At 40.5% G+C, this 10,276-nt stretch overlaps 1 protein-coding gene across 1 annotated transcript in view; it reads left to right on the plus strand.

The window, feature by feature from the left end:
• nox5 (NADPH oxidase, EF-hand calcium binding domain 5) overlaps nt 1–9,611 on the plus strand; it is a 13,434-nt gene extending 3,823 nt beyond the window's left edge. The window contains exons 5-17 of the mRNA XM_053641108.1: nt 27–264; nt 363–516; nt 866–1,041; nt 3,527–3,709; nt 4,031–4,163; nt 4,280–4,422; nt 4,592–4,762; nt 4,922–4,966; nt 6,541–6,665; nt 6,809–6,893; nt 6,971–7,070; nt 7,811–7,977; nt 8,560–9,611. Of these exons, the coding sequence (XP_053497083.1) occupies nt 27–264; nt 363–516; nt 866–1,041; nt 3,527–3,709; nt 4,031–4,163; nt 4,280–4,422; nt 4,592–4,762; nt 4,922–4,966; nt 6,541–6,665; nt 6,809–6,893; nt 6,971–7,070; nt 7,811–7,977; nt 8,560–8,691 (1,852 nt within the window). The 3' untranslated portion in view covers nt 8,692–9,611. The remainder of the gene's footprint in view (nt 1–26; nt 265–362; nt 517–865; nt 1,042–3,526; nt 3,710–4,030; nt 4,164–4,279; nt 4,423–4,591; nt 4,763–4,921; nt 4,967–6,540; nt 6,666–6,808; nt 6,894–6,970; nt 7,071–7,810; nt 7,978–8,559) is intronic.
• Nucleotides 9,612–10,276: the final 665 nt, after the last annotated feature.

The following is a 10,276-nucleotide window of genomic DNA, read 5'->3' on the forward strand; positions in this document are numbered from 1 at the left end:
TGACCATGCTGTCTGGATTTCCATAGTGCTGCTAACTGGTTAAAACCTCCTAATGTGGACCAAAACAAGAGGAAGACGCCTCGCTATTTGACCCGGGTGTACTGGCACAACAACAGCCGAAAGCTGTTCTTCCTCTGCCTGTACGCCTTCCTCAACATTCTCCTCTTCGTCATAGCTATGCTGCAGCATGCTCCCGGTGGACCCTGGTTCATGGTGGCAAAAGGGTGTGGACGATGCCTTAACCTCAACTGCACTTTTATTATGGTAAGCCTCACACATTCATGAGGCTCTTTTAAATCAAGTCCAGTTTAGTCATCACTAAATTAGAAGGTATGTTACAGCTAGATTGACGTTGCCTGCAGGTGCTGATGCTTCGGCGTTGTCTCACTTGGCTACGTACCACCTGGGTTGTCAAAGTCTTACCTTTGGACCAGAACATCCTTCTGCATCAGATAGTTGGCTATGCCATCTTCATCTTCTCTCTCGTGCACACAATGGCACATGTCATGAACTTTGGTAACCTCATTTCCTTGGGTTTCTTACTTAGCTTATTAATGTTCTGTAGATCTAGTAACGCCTGTATTTGTCGTTCCCTACATAGAAACCAACTCTATTTATAAATATTGAGTGTCATTTATGTTTACATTGGAGAACAGAAAGACTAAGGCTGAATAAGAATTCATGATGTAATCTCTAAAGAAACTTCTGTTGAAATGAATGTGCAATTTAATATGCAGCATCATCTTCCATTTAGCATTGAACATTGTATAATCCCATCATCTGTGTGAAAGTAAATTCCATATTTAGTTGGGTTTTTTTAATCCAGTAGGATAATTGTATGTAATTTCTTATTACCTTTCCCCAGTTTTGCTAACACGCACAGATAAAGGATATAACATGTGGGAATACCTGTTCACCACACGCCCGGGTATCGGATGGGTTAAGGGCACTGCTTCTATCACTGGGGTTGTGTTGCAGGTCATCATCTGTCTCATGGTGGTTTGTTCCAGCACATTTGTCAGACGTAGTGGTCATTTTGAGGTAAGTGGCCTAAATGACCAAGAATATTAAGCAGAGTTTTCCTGTAACGATGACATTATATGATAAATACATTCCAAATATGCCTTGGCATATGTTTGTGAGAATCGCACAGGAAATAAGTCGGGTTGCATCAACAAAGAATCGAATTTAACCTGGAATTAATAGTTTATATGTGAATCCAGTTTAACTAGGAACCTTGTATTTTTGTAAGTCATGTTATGATGTATGACTCCTTCTTGCCTTGTACATGTCTCAGACCACATGTACACCATATGTAACTATCCCACAATCATAGCAGCGTGTGATTACTTAATACAGTGCTGGGGATAACCTGCTGTCATGTCTTCGGCCTTGGTTATTGTACTTTTTATACATTAAAAGTTTTTGCAGGTTACTATGGGAATCTGTGGTGTATTTTTCTCATTAGTATCGTTAGTGTATGTGCCACAAGTGTGTTGGAGTGCACTGCTATGCATGATAATATGAAAAAGTCCGTTTTACCATCACACGTTAGCGTCAGGTATCCTCATGCGGTGCATGACTCGGACATCTCCTGCACTGAAAAACTGTAAACTCTAAACTATGTTGTTCCTGAGCTTCTGTGAGTCACCATGGGAATCTTATAGTCATTCACAGTAATTCACAGTCGAAGCTTTCGGGTTTGAATTGGTGGGAAATTTCAAACGCACACATCATACACCAGTTCAAATACATTCTATGCCATCTTGACTGAAAGAACGTTGGCTTTTAAATTTTTAAAGGTCCACCCACAAATTTCTAGTACAATTTATCACAAAGCTGCAGAGACGCCTTTTCCCTTCAACTGTCTTTGAGCCAAAATAAGGTGATATAGACCCATGTAGGGTTCCTTGGGCCACCCCACTCCTGGTCCAAGAAAGCACTATGGTAGTGCACTCTTTGCCTCCATTTGGGAAGCATCACTCCTGCAGTCAGGACCTTATTGATAAAGATGTTATGATTAACCTGATCAAAAGCCTTTTTACAGTCATAAGTATACAGAGCCCATTTTTGTCTGTATTCTTAAACAAAGTATCAACAAAGTTGACAAAGGCATGAGTAGTGTACTTGCATTTCAGACTCCAAATGTGAAATCTTTAATAACCCACTAGAGAACAAAGTTTTCCCCCAAAAAATGGGAGCCAATTGGAAGGTAAAGTAAATATATCTTAGTATTTTGTTGACATCCCATAGAGGATGGTCAGTCACTTACTTCCAAGTACATCTATAACCCGTTTGACTCAATGTTCACCATGACCATGACCTCTTGTTGATCTTGTTTGGGATTTGCAGAATTTGAGGCAAAATGATCAGTGTAGTAGGTCTTCCTTCCTTCCTAAAAAAAAAAAAAACTCTCTGTCATAACTGTTATCAGATGCCGAGTTTGTCAGCTGGCTGAACTGTAGCTGTTGGTGGGTTTAAAACCTTTTCGTTGCATTGGGTAATGTCAAATAAAAGGCATTATTAGTGGTACGTGTCTTTGGCTTCATAAACTTATAAACACTCCAAGAATAAGACATGATCTAGTTAACAAACATAAATAGGGTACAACCTGTCACTAACACGCATGTCACCAACCTCTTTATATTTACATAGCTCAGCTTTAGGGGTCCATAGGACAGAACTGTGACCTGTCCTGTGTCCTAACTCAGAGAGATCAAGTCTATTCAAATTGTCAAGTAGCACAAGGCTGTCAGGATACTTGTGTGATACGGAGATGATGAGTTAGTAATTCAACCTACTGTAGGATGTATTTGCGATAAAATTGAGAGAATAGAAATCACAACAAAGAAATAAACTGTAACAGACAGCAGTCATGGCAGAAATGAATGGTGCCAAATTTGACAACAGAATGCTAGGCGACAGGGAACTTCCTGGGAATATTTGCTAACAGAACAATCCCTGTTGGCTAGCTTAATACTGTCAAATGTATTAATGGGACACCCTGAGAGCTTGCCGTTATTTTGTCTTCTGGGAAACATGTAAATGTTTTATATAGCTTCTGAAGGGCAGTGCTAAATGAAAAAAACTTGTCTGATAAACTTGTCTTGCATGCTTTGTGGCCAGATGACTCAGGTGACCTTGTGTTTGGATCACATCACCCATTGGGTGAATCACATCACCCATTGTGTGAATCAGTTTGTTGACTATGAATAACCAGGGGTCCTTGTCATTTGAAACCAGCACAGACCCGGTGCGAACCAGGGAAATCAGGGAACCACAAATCAAAAGAAAATTTAGATAAGCAAATGCTTGATTAGCTTTAAACCAGTTTAATGTAACCCTTGTTGATGCAACCTATCCTCTCAGTGTTGTCTGTCATGGACTGTACGGTGCTTTAACGTTATTCTGAGCTACCACCTCATGGCACAAATAGTGCACAAACAGGGAAATTGCTGTTTGTCGACTAAGAAACATTGACACACCACAACAGCTTATTCCAAACATTCTTTTTGTGTATGTTTAGGTGTTCTATTGGTCTCATCTGTCTTATATTTGGGTTTGGGTACTGCTCATAGTCCACTGCGCTAATTTCTGGAAGTGGTTTGTGGCACCTGGTGTGATCTTCCTTGTGGAGAAGTTAGTTGGCATTGCAGTGTCTCGCATGGCAACCCTGTATATTGTTGAGGTCAACTTGCTCCCATCTAAGGTACTAACAAAAACAAACTCTAAATCTGTGTGGTGTTCTTTGTGTTGTTTTTAAATAATAAGTTATTTCATGATTGAGTTCTACATACAGTGCAGCGTAAGTACTCAGACACTTTGGGCTCTTTGCTTTAGTTCTAGCTCTGAAGATAAAGTATATAATGTCGGTGTCTCAATCTATATTTGGTGAACCATATAACTTTTTTATACATAGTCCTGATATTTCAGGCAACCATTTACAGACTGCATTTAATTGCTTATCCATACACTGACTTGTGCCTTGATTTAAGGCCTTTGTCTTTCTTCATTTTGTTGGATATTAAAGGTAACACATCTAGTGATCAAGCGGCCACCGTTCTTCCAGTTTAAACCTGGCGACTATGTCTACGTCAACATTCCAGTCATAGCCAAGTATGAGTGGCACCCGTTTACCATCAGCAGTGCGCCAGAGCAACAAGGTACAGCACATTGCTCATATCTACCATATATAGCCAAATGCAAATTAGCAGTTCACTATTTCACAACAATTCTCCACTGAAGGTTCAGGAAGCAAGTAATTAACTTATTTTCATAGATACCCTGTGGCTGCACGTGCGATCAATGGGCCAATGGACAAATCGGCTGTTTGAGTATTTTAGACAGCCTGAGAGCCAAGTCGTTAGCAACAAGAGACTTACAGCCAGCCTGAGGAACCGAAGGCACAGTGCAAGAACCCAGGTGAGCACATATCCTCTTTATCCTCTCGGAATCTAATCACATAATTAACTATGCAAGTCATTCAGACGTCACCATACTGTTTTACTGGTTGGTTGTCTGCATTTTACATGAAACAGCCAGCAATACTACACACTGATTAATGTCTCTCGCAAACCCATGCCGATAACAGGAGGAACTGTTCAAATCTGTGGACTGTGGTGGAAGTGTAGCATCTAACGAGGATAACGCCATTGAGCTAACTCTGTATCGCAAGAATGGAGTACGGCCCAGTTCTCAGACACCAAATCCAGACCTCGGAGTGCAGGTAGAATTGGGAGACGTGCCTCCAGTAACTAGAGAGGTAATTTCTACTGGACAAAAATCTATTTACATAACAGTTGCTAACCTACTTATCCAAGAAAAACAAGTAATTACATTTATAAATATTTATATTTATTCCCGGACTGCCGTGTGCAGCTGTTTTAGATGCCTCTGATATTGAAATTGCACCACTTTACAGATCTCTGCAAAACTGAGTGAGAATCATAGATATTGTAACATCAAGGTGAGTAATGATTACATAAGTGGTACTTATCTAATACTGAGGTATTTTAATAGTATTGTTAGTATTAAGTACAAAATCCTTTATTAAATATTTGTTATCCGAATCAGTGTTATAAATACAAATTTGATTACCGCTGTAATATGAGGGCATTCTTTTTTGCTGACATATGGGCTTCGTAAATAAGTAAAGTTGTGTTAGACTGGTACTTCATAATAGTTTTTGATGCAAATGGCACATCAACATTCAATTTTCAATGCTCATATACACTCACCGAACACATTATTAGGAACACCTGTACACCTACTCATTCATGTAATTATCTAATCAGCCAATCGTGTGGCAGCAGTGCAGTGCATAAAATCATGCAGATACGGGTTAGCATCTTCAGGTAATGTTCACATCAACCATCAGAATGGGGGAAATATGTGATCTCGGTGATTTTGACCGTGGTATGATTGTTGGTGCCAGACGGGCTGGTTTGTGTATTTATATAACTGCTGATCTCCTGGGATTTTCACTCACAACAGTCTCTAGAGTTTACTTAGAATGGTGCGATACAGAAAAAACATCCAGTGAGCAGCAGTTCTGAAGGCAGAAACACCTTGTTGATGAGAGAGGTCAATGTAGAATGACCAGACTGGTTTGAGCTTACAGAAAGGCTACAGTAACTCAGATAATCACTCTGTACAATTATGATGAGCAGAAAAGCATCCCAGAATGCACAACACGTCGAACCTTGAGGTGGATGGAATACAACAGCAGAAGACCACGTCGGGTTCCACTTCTGTCAGCCAAGAACAGAAATCTGAGGCTGCAGTAGGCACAGGCTCACCAAAACTGGACAGAAGACTGGAAAAACATAGCCTGGTCTAACGAATCTCGATTTCTGCTGAAACACACAGATGGTAGAGTCAGAATTTGGCACCAACGCAACAATCCATGGACCCAACCTGCCTCGTGTCAACAGTCCAGGCTGGTGGAGGTGGTGTAACAGTGTGGGGAATGTTTTCATGGCCCACTTTGAGCCCGTTAATAACTGTAATCTGAAAAATCTGCAGGAACATGGACCAGAATCTCAGAGGAACATTTCTAACATCTTGTGGAATCCATGCCATGAAGATCTGAATACCCAATATTAGTATAGTGTTCCTAATAAAGTGTTGAGTGAGTGTATGACATAGATACAGTTAATACATCTCCCTACATGACGGCTAACACAGGGGATACTCCACAGATGTCTCAATACTTTACAAATGTGCTGTTAGTAAAGACAAAATAATAATTTCCAAGATAAGATTACGGATATACAGTAACCGTCTTAAACAGTCAACCTATAATGGCAGTTGACTTTCTTCTCTATTTCATATAATGGCAAAAACCTCACAGGTTTTGAACTTACAGCATTACATTAATTCTCCAATATTTCTATATAAACAAGGTATGAAATGCTTATGAATGTTGTGAAGGCCAAAAGTAGGTAATCTTCAGTGAAAGTGTTTGTATAAGGTTTTATGTTACATAGGCCTATATCCATGATAAAATGAATGAAACATGTGATTGAAAAATTGCCACAGTGTTATGTAGATGGGCCTTATGGCACCCCGACCAGGCAGATCTTTGCCTCAGAGCATGCGGTGCTGATTGGGGCAGGAATTGGCATCACACCCTTCGCATCCATCTTGCAGAGCATTATGTACCGGTGAGATCCTACAACACAGACGTCATGTTTTCAACACATAAACCAGAATGTTCCATGGATAAAATGCTACAAGTCTATAGATTTTCAAAAACACTACATAAACAGACTCCTTTTGTTTACCTTCTACTGCCTTTCCTCTACAGTTATCGAATGAGGAAGCAGAACTGCCCTAACTGCAACTACTCCTGGTGTGAGACTATCAAAGATAATGAGATGAAGCTGAGGAAGGTAACACAGAACTGAAATGAACTGAAGCGACCGCAGCCATTCTGCCTGGATGACATTAAAGTTCTGACATTCTACAGGTGGATTTCATTTGGATAAACCGAGATCAGAAGTCCTTTGAGTGGTTTGTGAGCTTGTTGACCAAATTGGAGATGGACCAGGCTGATGAGGAACCTGAGGGTGAGAGAGAGAGAGAGAGAGAGAGAGAGAGAGAGATCAATAAAAACTCTTCAGAAAAAATTATTTCATTTTCAAACTCAATTTTTGTCTGAGAAACAGGATATTATATCACGTATAATGCTTAGTCTGCAATCATTTTTTATTTTTGTCACAAAAACATAGGTATGCTCCAAAACACATGCAATAATTGTCAATGAATAACTACGCCATCATTTCTTTTCCTGACTAAAAGCTGGCAACATCCAGGAGACAATTCACATCTTAATATTTTGACTTCCCCAGGTATAATTCCACCCCTCTATTGCTGTTATTAAACTATCACCCCCTCTGAAAATACCCTCAGAATGCTTTTCGTCTGAATTTAGTGATCTCCTAATGTAGGCCTCATCCCCATGCTCCGCTTTTACTTTGTGATTTAACACTGTATCTGTTGTGCTCTTCTCCAAATTATAAATCTCTCTCTGATTCTGTATTTCTGGGTATTTCTGACCATCACTTGACTGAATAGCGATATATGCTGCGTCCCAATTCACCTACTTATACTATGCACTGAAATTATGTACTCTTTTTGTGAAGGAAAAAGTACATACTTTTGAGTGTGTAGCAAAAGAGTACGCAAGTACTGGGACATACTGGGTTTGGGAATTATATGTAGATTTTATTATATGTATTATAAATTATATTAATGATTCATAATAACTAAAATGGATTTCACTCTGTGTGTGTGTGTGTGTGTTCAGGTCGCTTTTTGGAGATGCACATGTACATGACGTCAGCTTTGAGTAAGAATGACATGAAGGCTATCGGGCTTCAGATGGCATTGGACTTGTTGGCGAAGAAAGAGAAGAGAGACTCCATCACTGGTCTGAGGACACGCACACAGCCAGGCAGACCCGAATGGGGCAAGGTGGGTAGTCAACGTCAGTGTGAAATACTGTACATACCCATGAGTCACAGGTCTAATGTATCTGATACCTAGGATGCATGAAGCACAGGATCTAGTTTATTGTATGGAAGTACATCCATCCATCCATCCATCTCCTATACCGCTTATCCTAGTGGGTCGTGGAGCCTATACCTAGAGCCTATCCCAGGGAGCATGGGGTACAAGGCGGGGTACACCCTGGATGGGGTGACAATCCATCGCAGGGCACAATCACATACACATTCACACACCCGTTCATACACTATGGACACTTTAGACCTGCCAATCAGCCTACCATGCATGTCCCCAGAGGAAACCCCCGCAGCACGGGGAGAACATGCAAACTCCACACACACAGGGCAGCTGCGGGAATCGAACCCCCAACCCTGGAGGTGTGAGGCGAACATGTTAACCACCGTGCTCCCCGTATGAAAGTACAATGCCTATTTAATCCCAGAACTTTGTGATAATGTCGTTTTCCTTTTTCCTATTCATTCCAAAATTGTTCAGTTTATCCGCCGGTGTGTTCCGTTAGACGTCTAAGATGTGGTTTGTTTTTATAAGGTGTTCCAGAAGGTGTCCGAGGAAAAGAAAGGCAAGGTCTATGTTTTCTACTGTGGCTCGCCGTCACTTGCCAAAGTTATCAAGGCTCAATGTGAGACGTTCGGATTTAATTTCTGCAAAGAAAACTTCTGAGATATCTGTTACCTAGTCATGTTTCTTGGTTTTTCACTTCTACAGTCATACTCGCCATGTTTTGTTTTACGGACATGAGATGTTAGTCTAAGTTTAAGCTGTGTGACATTTCCTCTTTTGTACTTTGTAAGTTTGTCTTCTTCTCTTTATGAATGCACTTGCCCTTGCACTTTCAAACTCATTTTGAATACAGCACCAAAATCCACTAACCATAGCAAGATTCACGTTTAAAATGAATGCCATTGTTTTTCAAGTTGCAATTTTGCTGCTTCTGCTCAGAGTTAGTAACATTAATTTAAGAAGTAATAGATTAAGTAGATATCGTAGCTGTAACAGTTATAACATGTTATAATAATGTTAGACACTTTCACGTATATGCATTGTGCACATATTGTGTGTGTGTGTGTGTGTGTGTGTGTGTGTGTGTGTGTGTGTGTGTGTGCGTGCGATACTTCAACTTATATTCAAGATAAACTAGAAGTTTAATAATGGTACTTATTGCCATGTTTTATGTTGTATTTGTCATTCTTATTCTTGCTTGTTTCATGAGTTAAACAATGTATAAGAATCTACCTGTTAAAACTTGTAAAATTATATTGTACCTATTGAAAGTATATTGAATATTTTACAGCCTCGAAAGCTTTTCTAACCGTTAAGCACTCATTACTGACATTGTAATAATGTTAACCTTTCATTTGATCATATAAAGAGAGAGTACAACCGTCTAATTGCGTACATCATTTTGCTCTTCTACTGTGTGCATTTCATCTTATGTATACAAGAATTAACCATAAACATGTTGCCTTTGTACCCGGAGCCTAAATTGGGAACACTGGGTGTGGGTGGCCTAATACACCCTGAATGGAGGACACCATGCACGCACACATGTACACACTTATTCCTATCCAGGGGCAATTTAGAGACACCAACCAGCATGTTTTGGGGAGGTGAAAGGAAACTGGATAGCACAGAGGATACCCGGAGAACCTCCAAATCTCCACAGTAAACCAAGATCAGGATGGAACCAGGAACCCTGGAGTGCCCGCTGTACCACCCGTATTGCATTAGAGCAAGGGTTACCAATCCCTAGTCCTGGAGTACCCCTTGTCCTGCATATTTTAGAGGTTTCATTGCTCCCAACACACCTGATTCATTTCATCATCTAATTAACAGTTCTTCATGAGTTGAAGTGTGGGTGTTAGAGCTGGAAAGCCACTCAAATGTGCAGGGCAAGGGGTTCTCCAGAACCAGGGTTGAGAACCTGCGCATTAGAGCAGTGGTTTTTTAAAGTGGGGGCCGCCAGGGGGCGCCTGAGGGGGCCTCAACAATTTGGCCAGGCTTGACAAACTGTGTCAGAGCCACCAAGCCCATCCCTCCCACTAGTATGTTTTCTCTTTCTCACTCTCATACAACCACACACACACACAATCAATTCCTAATATAATGTAAAGATGTAATTATGAATAAACAAGGGGGATATATTCAGAAGTCTGTATTTTATCTTGCAAAAGGGGGGCCTCGGTCAAATGTTAATGCCATTTGGGGGGCCTTGCCCTGGAAAGGTTTGGGAACCACTTCATTAGAG

Source organism: Ictalurus furcatus, chromosome 14, assembly GCF_023375685.1.
Source record: "Ictalurus furcatus strain D&B chromosome 14, Billie_1.0, whole genome shotgun sequence".
In the NCBI taxonomy this organism is placed as follows: Eukaryota; Metazoa; Chordata; class Actinopteri; order Siluriformes; family Ictaluridae; genus Ictalurus; species Ictalurus furcatus.